The sequence below is a fragment of the Sinocyclocheilus anshuiensis genome, unplaced genomic scaffold (genome assembly GCF_001515605.1).
Source record: "Sinocyclocheilus anshuiensis isolate Anshui unplaced genomic scaffold, SAMN03320099.WGS_v1.1 scaffold779, whole genome shotgun sequence".
In the NCBI taxonomy this organism is placed as follows: Eukaryota; Metazoa; Chordata; class Actinopteri; order Cypriniformes; family Cyprinidae; genus Sinocyclocheilus; species Sinocyclocheilus anshuiensis.
Window position 1 is genome coordinate 546,868 of NW_015548244.1, and position 17,490 is coordinate 564,357.

At 34.5% G+C, this 17,490-nt stretch overlaps 1 protein-coding gene across 2 annotated transcripts in view; it reads left to right on the forward strand.

Annotated features, from left to right (window-relative positions):
• syt7a (synaptotagmin VIIa) overlaps nt 1–17,490 on the forward strand; it is a 147,728-nt gene that overhangs the window by 127,051 nt on the left and 3,187 nt on the right. For both annotated transcript variants that reach the window (XM_016442573.1, XM_016442574.1), the window contains 5 exons: nt 14,525–14,636; nt 16,070–16,337; nt 16,669–16,838; nt 17,026–17,140; nt 17,242–17,441. In XM_016442573.1, coding sequence (XP_016298059.1) covers nt 14,525–14,636; nt 16,070–16,337; nt 16,669–16,838; nt 17,026–17,140; nt 17,242–17,441 — 865 coding nt within the window. The remainder of the gene's footprint in view (nt 1–14,524; nt 14,637–16,069; nt 16,338–16,668; nt 16,839–17,025; nt 17,141–17,241; nt 17,442–17,490) is intronic.

A 17,490-nucleotide genomic window follows, 5' to 3' on the forward strand; every position in this document is an offset into this window, starting at 1 on the left:
GTGTGTGTGTGTGTGTGTGTGTGTGTGTGTGTGTGGGGGGTTCATATTTAATAAATATACAGTATATTAAATATAAATAAATGAATATTTAATAAACATATACAAAAATATTTGCAAATGAATATTTAATAAATATATACAAAAATACCAATTATATAAATTTTCAGTTATGAATGGCACTTTATGCATTATAATACAATATTTCAATGGAATATTTTTTGTCAAAATATGTGTTTTATCACTGTTTTCATTCAAGTATGTAAATTAGGCTGTTTTTGTATTAGTTGTATATTAGTTATATTTGGTGTTTTGTAAATTTGAGGTTAATGCTCTTACCCTAACTAAAATAATCATTGTTTATGTGCTGGATAAATAATACTTTATTATATAATGTTTATTGCAGTAGCTATAATTTGTTAATAGCTTGTAGTATAGCTAACTAGCTGTTCAAAAGAGTACCTTTAACTAGTTTGCGTAAAGTAGCTTCCCCAGAACCGCTGTACAGTTCAATAGTGTTTGGTGAACTTTCTCTTGAAACCCCACTTGACTCGTTCAATATTTTTCAGATGTTCCGGGTGGTTTATTCAGTCTTTCTCGTTTTTGCCTCAAAACATGTTTTTTCTTTTCTCCCGTTCCCTGGTTAATTAGGGCTGGAGTAAAATTCAGCGCTCGCCAAACACGCACACATGCAATTAACTCAGCCAGGAAGAGCTAGCAGACTAATAAGGAGAAGACACAGAGTGAGAGAGAGAGACTGTGTCTGAATGGCCAAGCCTTCTAGCTGTTGGCACATTCCTCTGGCCCATTTGCGGCTGCTCTGAAGGCTTGTGATTACCCAGAATGCCCAGTGAATGAGAATCAAACAGGAAGCTCTCGGCACTGGAGTAGCAACATAGCTGCGCTCAGATATTAAAACAGTGGCTGATATAATGTGGAAAGCAAATGATCTCGGAGATGGAGATAATGTATTCACACACACACACACACACACGAACACAGGCTTTGAAGTGAGATCTGATGGTTGTATCTGTATGAAGTGCTTGAATAAGCATGAGTGAGATTACAGCTACTGGATCACTGAGACGCTGGAATGAAACGATGCCCGGGTCATAATTCACTCCAACATCAAAACAACACAAATAAAATATTTTTGGGGCTGTGAATTGAATGTATCAATTTAGTAAAATTAATTATAAAATTATAATAATTTTATATTTTACTAAATAAATAAATAATCATAATCATAATTGCACAATTATATAAAAATTACCTAGTTAGAAGAAAGAGTATCTTTTAAAAGTTGAACTCTTATTATATATAATTTTTACTAATAATATTTTATTACTAACAATTACTAATAATAATATATAATAACTAATGAAAATAAATAATAATATAATTACTAATTATATTTGTAAATCAATTATTAGTCCTAGAAAATTATATTTTGCATTACAAAAATCCTGGAAAATTATATTTTGCATAAAGAAAATGAAGCATATTTTTAATACTGTTAATTGTTAACATTATTTTCATGACAATTAAAGGTGAAGCGAAAATTTAATTTAATTTTTTATCTTTTTTAAATGGCACTAATTTAAATTCAGTACAACATACTATCTTTATTTATTGATTTGTATAATTCTTTTAGAAAAAAAAATTGCATAAAGAAAATTAAGCACTTTTTAAGACTGCTTATTGTTTACATCATTTTCATGACAATTAAAGGTGAAGTGAAAACTAATGACTGGTTTCAAATAGGTTTCATTCATTCATTCACAACATACTGTCTTTATTTATTTAAATGGACTTAAATTAAATTCAGTACAAATAATACTTTTACTATATCGAATTTGCAAATATTAATAAATAAATAATATTATTTATTGTAGCAGTGATTATTTTTTAAATTACAGTATGCTACTGAGAAATGGGATTAAACATGTTTAATTACCATGAAAATAATATCATAGTACAGAAAATAATAATGGTCTTAAAACAGATTAAGTTTCCTCATGCACATATATTTGAGTTGATGGTGGGCTGAAGTGTGACCCGGACGTGTTCCTGACCGGTTTCATGACATTCGCTCGTGTGCCGTGTGCAGCGAGAGCCAGCGATTCATATCACGTCCCCTTTGCCACGTAAAGACTCGTCACACATACTAACACACAGCTTTTCTCTGCCATTTTGCTGTTGATTCAAGCGTGCGGCACCTTTATAGGCTTTGCTGTGGATCGGGGCTGAAGCTCCCACTGCGATCATGGCATTTAGATTGAATGGATTTAAAAGCACACACACAGAGTATAAATGCTGTGAGACTCTCGACTGTGTTGTGTCAGAGAGAGGATCTTTCTGATGGAAACCCAACCGGAGGCTCTCAGATTCTTTATACTCTATTAGTTTGAGTCTATGAATGAAACTCATTCACATTGTGTGTTGTTCTACTGTATACGCTGTTGACATTTACACTATTCACAATGGAGTACTAGCGTCCTGCATACTGCGCACTATATACTGTATGCTGCATAATGTTGACATATATTGTGTATTTTGAAATTTGCACCTTATATAAAATAAAATGTTCATAATTATTGTGACAAGTTAATAAAGAAAAAATTATCATTTTCATTTAGTTTACCTTGCCACATTAAAACAACTAAAACTAAAACTGAAATAAATCTAAAATATATATATATATATATATATATATATATATATATATATAAACATAATAAACATAATAAAAATAAAACTAATAATAAATGACAAAAATACAACAAAATTGCTAACACTTTAACAAAAATGAAAATGAAAATGGAAGATAAAACTACAGCAAACTATTGTTAAAAACTGTAATGGTATCTTAATGATACCATTATGATGCTGTACCTTTAATATATATATTGCAATGGAACTGGTGAATTCTTTCGGTTAAAACTCTAATTAAGTCATTACATGAAGCATGATACATTTTGGTAAGTTGTACTGTATCTTTCAAGAACTTCTGATGCTCATTTATGTTTATTTTGCGCTATAACTTGTAATAAAGTGGAAAAGACTCGCGCTCCACAATTTAACGAGTGCCAAAACGGCATCTATTGTCTGAATTTTGTGTTAAAATATGAAGGCTTTGAAAGTTGAGACTTTGTTTTTATCAGAAGTAACAAACCACAAAGCTTGTTGCGAGAGTCGCATTACAAATAATGTTTGGTGAAGAGAAAACAGTGGATCTGGCAGCCCTGGCTTGAACTACAGGTGATTCATAGGGTCAAATTAAATGATTGCTTGATCAGTCCTAAATTTATCAAAAGGAACATTTTATTAATGCAAGTTGCTGTCTGACACGTTTTTCGGCTCCCCTTTGATTAACAGGATACAATTGGCCCTGATGATTGCTTTTATCGACTGATACCGATTATTGGCATATCGTGGTGCGGTGGTATATACAGTATATATTGCATACTGCAAAAGTAGTATGTGTAGCATAGTAGTAGTATGTTGTTCAGAACAGTAGTATGTTGTTGGGAACACATCCCTACACACACACACACACACACTGCTGTGCTGCATGTTGTTGGTGTTCTCAGTGGGTGTGATCTGGATTATAGTATCAGCAGGAATTACAAACTTGCACACTTGTGGCCTTACACACACACACACACACACACACACACACAGCGTGTGGGCGGCTTGTGTTAGACACGTCTAGTGTTAAGCTGATAAAGGGACGCTGTGGTTTGTGGCTGTGAATACACATATTGTTGTGACCATGTATTTGCATAAAAATGCATATAATTTAAATGATTATATAATGTGGTTATTTATGCAACCCACACACAACAATTCTGCGTTTGAATGTGGTTTACAGGCGTAAACTTATATAGCAGCATATATTCAATTTGTACAAAGGTTTTTCCCTGGAGCTGCTTATAAAGTTATTCAAAGTTTCTTGCAACAAAGGCAGATTTTAAGACCATTTTCCAGCCTCTCTGACCTTTAGAATTAAACAGGCTGGTTTTGCTGCTGTACCTTTAAGATGTCTGTACACATGATCTCTGTTGTGATTGGCTGAACTCTTCGCATGTGAAATGAGAAGATTTGCTTACTTCCAGTTTGTAGGTTTTAATGCCTTCAAAGCTGCAAACTGGAAGTAAGCGAAGCTTCTCATTTCTAAATTAATAAATGTAAATACGTAACTTTACACCTGTAATATATTATAGGTATAAAGTTATGTATTTACATTTATTAATTTAGCTGACACTTTCTTCCAACACTGCATGTGTGGGGATAGATGGATGGATGGATAAAATATTAATATATTTATATATTATATATTATACAAAATGTATTTACATTTATTGTGTATATATGTATGTGTGTGTCTGTGTGTGTGTGTGTGTGTGTGTGTGTGTGTATACACAGCATAATATTATTTGTTGAAATATATAATAAAATATTAATATAAATATACAGAATAATACAATATATTAAAATATTTTAATAAATTAATAAAAATAATGAGATTAAAAATAATCAAATTAATCAGTTATTTTAAAAATAGACTATCTATACTGTATATTCAGTATTTTCATGAAATGTTAATGTTCGACTAATGATTTTTTGCATGTACCTGAAAGCTCAATTACTCCAGATAGCCGTCTCTAGCATCAGTGTGATGAACTACCAGTGTGACTTAAGTAGAAACAACTACTAGTGACAAATAGCTGTCAGTGAGAGCTCTTGAGACGAGCCCCTGCGCCCCGGTCAAACTCCTGCAGAATAATGGAGCTGTGTGTGTGTCTGTAGATAAAGAGAGAGTGCAGTGTGTGTTTAAAAGCAGGTGTATTAATGAGAGGGAACAAGTGGCTGAAGCGAAAGCAACAGGCTTCGTTTGGACGCAGCAGGATTTAACAGGCTGACTTTGCAAAAAGACTTATAGAACAGTTTGATGATTCACATGGCCTGCAGTCACGCTCTGGCCCTCAATGGTAGAGTTAGCCTGACGACTTTCTCACTGTTTGCTAATGCAGGTGTTGTGAGGGGCTTCTAGAGCGCTTTCTTTCTGCTCCAAGTCTCTACATATGCCTCGCAGCCCTCATTCAATTTAGATTTCTCAGTTCATGGCCTCTTTAATACGTCCTGTAAGGGGTTTGTTAGCATCGCTAATGCTATATGAGCAATACTAGTGATGCTTAACTGAATAGAGAAGCAGTTTTAACTTATGCTTTTAGACTTTTTCACTGAGATTTTACTGTATTTTATTTAAAAAAATTTTGTCTCTTCGACTAGCTCACTCTGGGATCTATGCAGTGCATTTATTAATGTGTATGTGTCAATTAAAGGGTAAGTTCACCCAAAAATGAAAATTTTACTTGGAGTTAAATTTATATAAATTAATAAATTATATAACATGATGATATTTGAATATATAGCATGTTTATGTAAATGTAAATATACATAATATATATATATATATATATCACATTAAATAGTTTTTAATATAATAATTTTATATTGTTTGGTATATTAAATATATTTACAAAAACAAGTCAATAAATAAGCTTGCATTTTAAGATAGCAGTTTTTTGTACGTTTGCCATTCATCTCTAATTTTAAGGTAATTTTTGTAACATTTATGGTTTAATGTAGTTAAATATTAAATTGTTTTTCATATATTTACTATGTTTAACAATATTATAATTTAATATGATGTTCTTTTTTATATATTTTTGCCATGCAAGGTGTTCGTTTACTTAATTTTCGTTTACTTTTTTTTTTACTTAAGAAAAATAAAACACAAATATTTTAAAGCAATTTTTAAGCAAAACATAGTGCATTTACAAAGGAGTAAAATGTAAAGTACAACAAAATAGCAATAAAATAATTTTCTGTCATTATTATTATTATTACATTCTTCCTTCTGTGGAAATCCAAAGGAGAAAAAGAGCAGCTTGGACATTCTGCTAAACATCTTCTTTTGTTTTCCACAGTACATCAAAAGGGTTTGGAACAACGATTATGAGTAGATGATTTTTATAGATGAACTATTCCTTAAAGGATTTTTATGGCAAACTTGGTCTGTCTTGCCCAGGAGCATCAGATTTTAATTGAGCTGTTCTGCTGTGCTCGAGCACATATTAGATGTTAGTGTGTGAGTGTGTGTGTGTTCAGCGTGGAGGGCTGCTGTCCAAGAAATTATGACACACTTTGAATGAAGTGAATGAGCTAACAGCAGTGTGTGTGTGTTGTACTGGACAGGCTTTGACTTTTGTCTCGAAAGGCCCGTTGCATCTCACACATGCATGAAGTAATGAGTTATTGTGGTCGCTCTCATGCCGCTGTGCATTGTGGGTTGGTTATATAATCATCTCTAGTACATTATGTGGATGTGCGATCAGCATGATTTTGTGTTGTGTGTTTTTAATGGGAATCTGTATAGAGGGGAGGGCAATCTCTCTCCAGCTTGGACGCGTCGAGGTGCGTGCGTTGCTTCCCGGGCCAGGTAAATGCAGGATAGTATAACAGGTCACGGTGAACCCCAAAGCGGCCCGCCTCCAGCCCGCCTCTGAATGTGTGTGTGTGTGTGTGTGTGTGTGTGTGTGTGTGTGTGTCAGCGAGGCGCTCACCTGTACCTGTCATATATCCTTCTCCTTGTCTGCTGTATGCACTATGATCTCCTGTTTGCTGACCCTCCATCCCTCACACACACACACACACACGCTCTCACCTCCCCTCGGTTGCCATGCCAACAGCCCACTTTCGAGGCGAGAGCGCTTGGAAGAGCACATTCCAGATGTTGGGGGGGAATTCGGGCTCTGTGCGCCCCCTACTGGCCACTCCACACACCTGCAGGCTGCCGTTACAAGCATTAATAATCATATATGCATTCATCATGAATATATAACATCTACTCCATGGCGGGAGATGTTTGTACACCTCAGCTCAAGAGAAATCTTCTGTTTCTCTCTGTCTTGGTTCTCCTCGTGCTGTCCAGCATGCTGGTTTGTATTCAAATACAGCCATTTGACACTTAAAGTCGCACGTTATGGACTGAAAATACTGAAGTGCGCAGATGTGAATGGCTAGTGCAGTGCAAGTGCGTCATAACCTATTTTACTTCTGTAATGTGATGCATTTTCAAGTGAATCAGCATATATAATTAAAGAAAAAATAAAGAAAAATCAAAATTAAGGGAAGCTGTACAACTAGTTTATTTTTTGTATTATTATTTTCTAATTATTTTAGTAAATATTATATTAAATATATTTTAAAACATTTTATGTAATATCTATAATTATTATATAATATTTCATTATTTAAAATAATACTTGATTGTATTTTTTTTTTATTGTGTTTAATTTTAGCAACTAAAATAAACATCAGCTTATTGCTTTTATATATATATATATATATATATTATATATCATTTTCATATATATATTATATACCATATATATAGTATTGTTTTATTTAATTCATTATTTTATTTAATTTGTATAAATAATTAAGAAAAAAATTATAAACAAATTTAAAAAATGTATATTCAATTTATACATTTCAAATTACAAATTAAAAAAATATATTTTTATTAAATATCATTTAATTTTAGTTGAAATAACTCACTGGGTTACTGCCTTTATAAAATGGCAACATGAACATGATATAAGACAAAAGTGTTCAACACTTTTAGTAAATATTATATAAAATAAATATTTTATTTAATTCATCTTTTAATTTGTATAAGTATTAATTGTTCATTATTTAATTTGTATAAATATTAATTAGTGCTCAGTTATTTTAAATAAAATTACAAATTAAAGCATTTTTAAAATTAAATATTTAATTTTAGCAACTAAAATAATCATATTGGCTTATTGCTTTTATAAAACGGCAACAATATCAACATGATATAAGTCAAAAGTGTTCAATACCTACATTTATTTAGTTTTTTTAAATTACTCTATTCTATTTTAATATAGTCCATTAGATTATAGACATTAAAGGCTCATTAATATCAAATGTAAGTAATGTGCTATCATATGTGTTCTGCTGTTTTACAACGACTTCATAAGTGGATCAGATTCGAGAGGCAAAATTATGCATTTTATAAAACAGATTTGCGTCCTGTACTGTTAAAAGATTTATGAAGACGATATTTATGTTGGCAAGTATGTTGACAGCTAAAGTTAAACAGGTTAGTGAGCCAAACTTTGGAATAGCCTGCAGGTGAGTCAATGTGAATGAATTATTATTCATTCATCAGAATATAACTACAGTGAATGAATTATTCAGGCCTCAGGGAAGCGTCGACATGTCCTTTATCTGCCCTCGATCGATAGCCAAGGACATGAAAGCAGAGACAGACGGAGAGATACAGAACTTCTCTTTTCTCTGTCCTCATTTCACCTGTTCTCGCTCACCACTGAGGGTCACCTCGTTCTCATGCACCTCAGGGGTCATAAAAGTACTGTAGGGTCTGTGGAGAAGATTATCTATAAAACATAGAACTGTATTGAATTATTATGCCTTTTTAGGTTTTTCTAGCTACTGATTTGTTATAATTTGCATTATAATTGTATTAATGTTAGTTATTGATTACATAGCGATACGGAAAAATGTACTAGTGGTTTCTGTGTGTGTAAAGGCTGAAGCCCCTGTCGTCCAGAAGAGGAGTTCTGCTCCTTCTCTTCAGTGTGTGAATTATACAAGTGTTGGCTTTCAGTTATTGGTCACCGCATATACTACGGTTTAAGTTGTTTCTTTGTTTTTTGAAAGAAATTAATACTTTTATTCAGCAATGATGCATTAAATTGATCAAAAGTGGCAGTAAAGAAATTTATAATGTTATAAATGATCAACATTGATAATCAGAAATGTTTCTTGAGCAGTAAATCAGCATATTAGAATGATTACTGAAGATCATGTGACACTGAAGACTGGAGTAATGATGCTGAAAATTCAGCTTTCAAAAACAGGAATAAATTACATTTTAAAATATATTCAAATAGAAAACAGTTGTTTTAAAGCTGCAGTAAGTTTTGCCTCTTTGTCGCCATCTCTGTTTGAAAACCTGGAATTGCAGCTGTGTGCGGAATTATCTAGCTTGCGTGGGTTGTGAGTCGGCACGGCTCCAGCGCGGATGAATCTAATGTTCTGAAGAGTATGTGTGGCAGTCAGTCACCGCACCGGTGTGGATATTTACTGTACTTCTCAATCACAGATTCTAGCCTACGTCTTGGAATATGACCCAAATAAGAATTTTCACCGTATATTGCCATCTGAACAAGTAACAAGTCTGCCACATTTGTTCTGACCAACTGAGGAAAAAAGCATTACCATTAATCTCGCTACCAATGGTGATTAAATCTAAAGATCGGTTAGCTCATATCTACTTGCTCAAATATTGATTTCGGATCATTTTAACCAAAAAAAGTTAGGGACTGCAGCTTTATATTTTATAATATTACTGTTTTTACTGTATTTTTGATCAAATAAATGCATCCTTGGTGACCAAAAGAGACTTCTTTCAGAAACATTAAATAAATCTTACCGACTCCAAACTTTTGAATGTTAGTGTCAGACAGATGTTTTTAAAAATAACCATTTTTAACTTGACACTTGTCATGTGTTGCCAAAAAAAACAAAAAAAAGATCTCGAGAGTTAAAAAGTTGTCTGTAGTCAAAAGTCAGAGATTTTTGAAATCAAGATTCATTTAGGCCATTTGTCATGTGTAAATCTACAATGCAGTGATAAATAATGACAGTATTAATATTTCGTCCAATACGGATTCTGATACTGAGTCTTCAAGCGGTCAACTGTTGCTTTGGTTTCTTGGGAATTCTATTTCTTTTTAATATCAGCTTGGGCGCTTTGTATTCAAACATTTATGGAATTAGTATGTTTATGATGTGTAAATATTAATGTGATAAATAAAGTCAGTACTATGTTTTATTGATCCTTTTCCAATATGGAAAGCACTAGCAGTCAGCTGCTGCTATGATTACCTCCTGAAATATGAGCTGTTTATTGTTGTTTGAAACGGCTATTAAAATGTTTCTTATGAGAAATGTTGAGCTGTTTTGTGTTTTTATTTTTTAAGACTCTTTAGATGAATAGTTCACCCAAAAATGAAAATTTGCTGAAAATTGATGGACTGGAGTGGTGTGGATTACTTGTGGATTATTGTGATGTTTTTATCAGCTGTTTGGACTCTCATTCTGACGGCACCCATTCACTGCAGAGCATCCACTGGTGAGCAAGTGATGCAATGCTACATTTCTCCAAATCTGATGAAGAAACAAACATATCTACACTTTGGATGACCCGAGGGCGAGTACATTTTCAGCAAATTTTCATTTCTGGGTGAACTATTAATTACCTTTAGGGTTGAAACCTTAAATGAGCTTTCAGACTCTAAAATTCACTCCCTGCTTTCTGTCATTTTCATTTCTCCATCTGTTCTCATTTCTTCACCGTTCACACCATCTTCATGGCAGCTGAATGTGTGTGAGTTCAATAAGATCGAACTAACAAAGACACTAACTCATTAACAGATTCAGCCAATCAGTGCTGCATTCAGTTCTCAATTAACCAATTACTGACACCGATCATGAATATTAATGAGGATCAGTTTCTGAAGATTTATAACCCCTGTCTCTCTCCCCTCCCGAGCTGACCTCGTGTCTGTCTGTCTGTCTGTCTGTCTGTCTGTTGTGCTTTGCCTGCTCAGTGTTTTCTTGTCTCCGCTCCGGCTACGTCTGTGTGTCTTCAACAACACGGCCACAATGTTTCCGCTATCGGCGTGGTGGCTTTTGAGAAAATTAACCAAGAGCAAAAGTGACACCATTGAGAGGATGTTTTCCTGAAACAGATGTGTTGACAGACAGACGCTTCATGGTTTGTGCGTAAAGCTCCCGCTCGACTCAGCTCCGTTCTCCTGGGCCTCAGCCGCTCTCCTTAGACTGGTGGGGATCCAGCTGGGAATATGATTTATTTAAAGGCACAGTTCACCCAAAAATAACACTTCTGTCCTGATCGACTCACCCTTGTGTTGTTTTCTGTTGGACACAGAGTTATTTAGAAGAATGTCCAAACTGCTTTTTTTTTTACAGCGAAAAGCTCAGAAAAGGAGCTTTATCTATCTATCTATCTATCCACTTCTGGCTGTAAGAAATTCGTTGAATAGTGATTTAAATTTCAGTGTTTTTATTTTATTGTATATTTTATTTTATTTTTATGTTTCATGTCTGGCTATATGCAAAAATAATTTCCCTTTTTTCTTTTTTACTTTTTTTTATTTATTTATTTTTATTTTCAATTTTATTTAAATTACATTTTTCCTAATGTCCATCTGGCTATTAATGCAAAATGATTTTCAGTGAATATCGCTTTAAATTTCTGTGTTTTTATTTTAGTGTATATTTTATATTTCATTTTATGATGCACTTTTGGCTGTATGTGAGAAGATTTTCAGTGAATGATTTAAATTTCAGTTCTATATTTATTTATTTATTCATGCCTGGCGATATGTCAAAAGTTTAATAGTGAATATTGATTTAAATGTCATTGTTTTATTTTATTTTTTGGTCCACTTCTGGCTTTATGTGAAAAAATATTTTTATTTTATTTTATTTTATTTTTTTATTTTTTTTTGTGGTCCACTTCTGGCTTTATGTGAAAAATTAGTTTATTTTATTTTTGTGGTTCACTTCTGGCTTCAGTGAACAGTGATTTAAATTTCTTTTTCTCTTTGAGACTTTTTCTCAAAAAGCTATCGTTTGACTTCTGAGCTCTTTGAACATTGCACTTAGGTAATATAAACTACATTTTTTTTTGTTTTTATGTCCTTTTTGGAGCTTGACAGCAGTGGTCATCATCCACTTTCATTGTATAGACTATCATGGAAAGGGAGCATTCTTCAAAACATCTTCTTTTATGTCCTACAGGTTTGGAATGACATGAGGGCGAGTCGTTTGCCATTTTTAAGTGAACTATCCCTTCAAATCAAGAAAAAAGCATCACATTGGCTGTCCCTGCCAGTCTAAAGACAGTCCGATCCTCCCGAATGTCTCTCTTTTCCCTCCTGCTCTCTGTGTTCGACTGTATGTGCCATTTGCTGTGTTCCTTTACACTATTTGTTTACTCCTCCTCTCTCTTTTGTCTTTCCAGCGCTCATTTTCTCTCTTTCTCCTCAAAGCTTCACCTCTCTGGAAACCAAACACTTCCTTCCTGGTCTCTTTGTCTTTCTTTTCCGTCGTTTTTTACTTTCTGTAGAACTAATGTCCAGCGTTTCTGGCTCTGTACGTGCTTTCGTTTAACTCTCCTCTCTCTCTTTCTCTCTGACTGACTGACTGCAGGGGTTCTTGTCTTTCCAGGCGTCTCTCTCTCGCTCTCTCTCTCTCCTGCAGCTGTGCTGGTTTGGTTGACGTCTCTCTCATGGTTTTGTTTGACTCTCCAGTCATGCGAATAATCTTCTGCCTTTCCATCACAGAAAAAGCGTCTCTCTTCCTCCTACACTGTCTTTTGTCTCTCTTTCTCCCTCCAGCTGTTACTGTGTCTCTGTTTCGTCTATATCCGTGTGCCGCCTTCATCGCTTTTCTATGTTCATCCTGTAGTCGTCTTGTCTCTCTCTCAGTCTTTCTGATTGTATATGAACTGTGTCTGATCACTCAGTTTCATTCAGATGTCAGCATTTGTCCTTTTCACTTTCTCTGTCTGTCTCCTCTCTCTCTCTCTCTGTGCTCTTTTGGCCCCTGCTCTGGTTTAGTTTGGTCCTGTTAACTAGTTCAGTAGTTTAGTCAAGCATTAAAGGAATGTGTAGGGGTTCAGGACAGGTTACGCTCGACTGGCAGCATTTGTGGAAAAATGTTACTTACCACAAAAAAATAACTTTAACTTCACTGTCATGACCGCAAGTTATCTGCCTACAAAAGTTATTGGTAAAAATACTCTATGACCTTGCATTCTACTTTTAAACCCTCCATTTTATTTTATTTTTATTGTATTTTTTTTCTCTTTTTTTAAGCCAGAATATTCAAGAGCCAAAATATTTTGTCAATACACATTTATTTATTTATTTATTTATTTATTTATGAGTGAGTGAGTCAAAATATTTTCTGTTGCAGTATACGTTATTTTATAAAAAAAAATTTAATGGACCAATAAGTCATGTTGTACCATGTTATGCCAGAATATTTTTTTGGTAATTACACATTTATTTATTTATTTATTTATGAGTGAGTGAGTGAGTGAGTGAGTGAGTTATTTTATTTTATTTTTAATTAAGCGATGAGTCAAAATTATTTTCAGTGGCAATAAACCTTTATTTTATTTTTATTTTTATTTTTTTTGTAATATAGCAATTACTCACAATTATTACTGTGACGATACAAATTTTTTATTTGTTTGTTTGTTTATTGGAGTGGTGGGTCAAAATAATTTTTTGAGGCAATACACATTTATTTTATTTATTCCTTAAAGGAACACTGCACTATTTTTGAAAATAGGCTCATTTTCCAACTCCCCTAAGAGTTAAACAGTTGAGTTTTACAGTTTTCGAATCCATTCAGCCGATCTCTGGGTCTGGCGTAGCACTTTTAGCTGTAGCTTAGCATAGATCATTGAATCTGATTAGACCATTAATGAGATGCTAATGGTCTAATCAGATTCAGTGATCTATGCTAAGCTACAGCTAAAAGTGCTACCGCCAGACCCGGAGAACGGCTGAATGGATTCGAAAACGGTAAAACTCAACTGTTTAACTCTAGGGGAGTTGGAAAATGAGCCTATTTTCAAAAATAGTGGAATGTTCCTTTAAACTAAGTAAAACTTTTTTGTGTAACAGTAAACATTATTTATAATGGATGCATGAGTTAATGAGATAATTATTTTCTGTGGTAATAAACATTATATCACAAATGACTATCAACCATCTTAGCTTGTCCTGAACCCATTCCTTTATGTAGATTTTCCAGTCCAGGCCATCCGTCCCAATCCGACTTCGGACACCAACCCTTGGAAAACACAACGGACCACATCGTGACATGATGAATTGACAGCTTTTTATGTTTGCTGAGACATTAATAACCCTGAATATTTGGCAGTTAATGGTGTCTTTTGTATGTTTTATTTGTATTTTTGGCTGTGCTACAGCATAAACTGAAGTAACTTTTTGTCCCACTATGTTTTTATGTTTTGTAACAGGAAATGTGTAAAAGTTTGAACTATGTGATTTTCCTGTTCTATTTCTCTGTTGTGGCTTTATTTCATTGTGTTCAAGCGATTGAAAGTAATACGCATTCCCATGCTTGTTATTAATTTGTCTTCTTCATATTCTTGTCCGTTTCTAAACTTTGTGACAAAGCCGGTCAGAATAATACGAGTCGGCGCTCTTAGAGTTCAAAGGTCGTCTGGGTTTGAAGGTTTGATTCTGTGGCAAAGAGAAAGAAGCACAGGGCAAGTCACACATGACTGGTATATTTAGTGATCTCTGTTTGTCTCTGTCTGTCTCTAACCCTGCAGTAGGAATATGGGGAATAAGCCAGCTAACAGTCCTAAGGGTCAGCCGCCAGACGCAGACGGCCATTCCTCAGTGTCTGACCTTGCCAACTCGCTCACTGGAGACATGGTGATGGTAGGACAGTGTGTTTGCATGTAGCATCCTGGTCCTGAATAGTCTTTCTTACAGCCGCCATAACGTCTGAATCACACTGCAGTTCATTCGGCCCCCTTAGACAGGAAGAAGAAGTCTGAACGACATGTAAAGTAACCAGGGGAATATTAAATAGGTGAAAATGCTAACCGATTTACTGAAGGGCATGACATTGTTAAATAGGTGCTTTTTTAGCCTTTAAATACCTGCTGAGTGTCTCAAAACTCTTAAGGCAAGACACTACAGGCAAAAAATGTTTTTTAATGCACTGGTCAGTTTTGTATGTAAGTTTGTTTTACACCACAGGATAAAAACAAAAAAGGGGTGGGGGGAGAAAAGTTGTGAGTTTATATCTCGCAGTTCTGAGAAGAAAAGTCAGAATTGTGATTTAAAACATTTGAAATTACCTTTTTTATTCCGTGGTGGAAACAAACAATAAATAATTGAGATGTAAACTCTCAATTGCGAGAAAAAAGTCAGAATTACGAGATATAATCTCAGAATTGTGATGGGGGGGGGGGGAGATTTTCCTCAAAGTTGCAAGTTTATGTCTCATAATTCTGAGTTTAGATCTAGCAATTCTGACATTTATAAACTTGGAATTCTGAGAAGAAAAGTCAGAACTGTGAGATATAAACTCGCAGTTACAAGAAAAAGTCATAATTTTGAGTTAAAAAGTCATAATTACCTTTCTTTTTTTTCATGAGTGGGTTAAAAAAACAGAATTGTGAGATGTAAACTTAGAATTGTGAGGGGAGTTTATATCTCGCAATTCTTTTTTTTCTCAGAATTACATGTTTATATTTCACAATTCTGAGTTTAGATCTTGCAATTCTGACAAGTTAAAAAGTCTTAATTATTATTTTTTTTTTATTTTTCCTAAGTGAAAAAAAAAAACAGAATTGCGAGATGTAAAGATTTTTTTCTTTGAATTTCACATTTTTGTTGTTGATTTTATTCCTAAAAACATTCAATTACATTTTTTTTCTCTCTGTTGTTTTCTGATTGATGGAATGATAAAAATAGATATGCAAATCCCCTCTGTAAAAACCTCTAACTCTAATATATGAACAAAATGAAAGAAGAATTTTGAATCTGGCTTTATCCAGTGTTCAGATTTCTGTTCTGGAAATGTATGCAAATTAGTGCATATTTATTAAGATAATGCATTCATTAACATATTTAAAACTAACATTTCTTACAATACAAAAGATATGTGCAATTCTTAGTTCAATCAATGAACTGGGGAAGTATAGTGATATCTGTTAGCTCATTTTTTACCATTATTCACCTGTGGAGTCTTTGTGTGTTTGTGTTTCTCGATCAATAATAACAGCAGGCGTCTCTGAATTAGGCTGAGTTTATGCTTTTGCGTTGTTCTTCACTTTCGTCTTTCTCTCTCACGCTCTCTTTAGTTGTCTCCGGGGTCGGAAGACGACGACCACGAAGGTCCAGTGAGCGAGAAGCTGGGCAGGATTCAGTTCAGCTTGGGCTACAGCTTCCAAGACACGACTCTGACGGTGAAGATACTCAAAGGTCAAGACCTGCCCGCTAAAGACTTCTCTGGGACGTCCGACCCTTTCGTCAAAATCTACCTACTGCCCGACAGAAAGCACAAACTCGAGACCAAAATCAAGAGGAAAAATCTCAACCCTCACTGGAACGAAACCTTCCTGTTTGAAGGTCAGTTTTTAGTTAAAACAATTCTCTCATTAATTCTCTCTTGATAAAAATACAAACTACATTTAAAACAATCTCACAAAAAAATAACACCTCCTACCGGGTGGAGGTGGCTACGGGTGCGAGGGCCCTTTAAACGCTGCATGCAGCTTTAATTTGTTGTTGTTTTTTTACATGACAGTAATGAGAATTTGAGAAGGAAATATGCTTAATTGTCAGGAACACAATGTCGCCATACAAAAATGTTCTGGTTTTATTATGCATCTTTTGAATTTGGGATGAAGTATGTCCTGTTTTCATCATTCTGGATGAATCTAATGTCACATGTCTTCAGGATTCCCGTATGAGAAGGTGCGGGAGAGAACGCTGTATCTCCAGGTGCTGGATTACGATCGGTTCAGTCGTAATGACCCGATTGGAGAGGTCTCGATTCCTCTGAATAAAGTGGAGCTCGGACAGCTGAAGACGTTCTGGAAGGATCTCAAACCCTGCAGTGATGGCAGCGTGAGTCACTTTTCCATACAATGAAAGCAAAAGTAGTCCATAGGACTAGTGCATTATATTATAAGTCTTCAGAAGGCTTTATAATAGCTTTGCGCGAGTAACAGATTGAAATTGATGGCGTTATTTTCTGAAAATCTTCACTTTCAAATCTCATTCAAGCTTGTGTCTGTTTGCATGCGTGTTGCAGGGAAGTCGTGGAGATCTGCTGTTGTCTCTGTGTTATAACCCCACTGCCAACACCATCACTGTTAACATCATAAAAGCTCGCAACCTCAAAGCCATGGACATCGGAGGCACCTCAGGTACACGTATAATAACAAACACACGGGCTGAGATGCCATAATCAATGAATACATGTCTCATTTGCATAACTCACAGGCTCTCGTTCTCTGATTGGCTGTAGACCCCTATGTAAAAGTATGGCTAATGCACAAAGACAAGCGAGTGGAGAAGAAGAAGACAGTGACCATCAAACGCTGCCTGAACCCCATTTTTAACGAATCCTTCCCTTTTGACGTGCCCGCACATGTTCTCCGAGAGACAACCATCATCATTACCGTCATGGATAAGGATCGACTGAGCCGCAACGATGTCATTGGAAAGGTATATACATATATATATATATATATATATAAATAATATTAAAATTAGT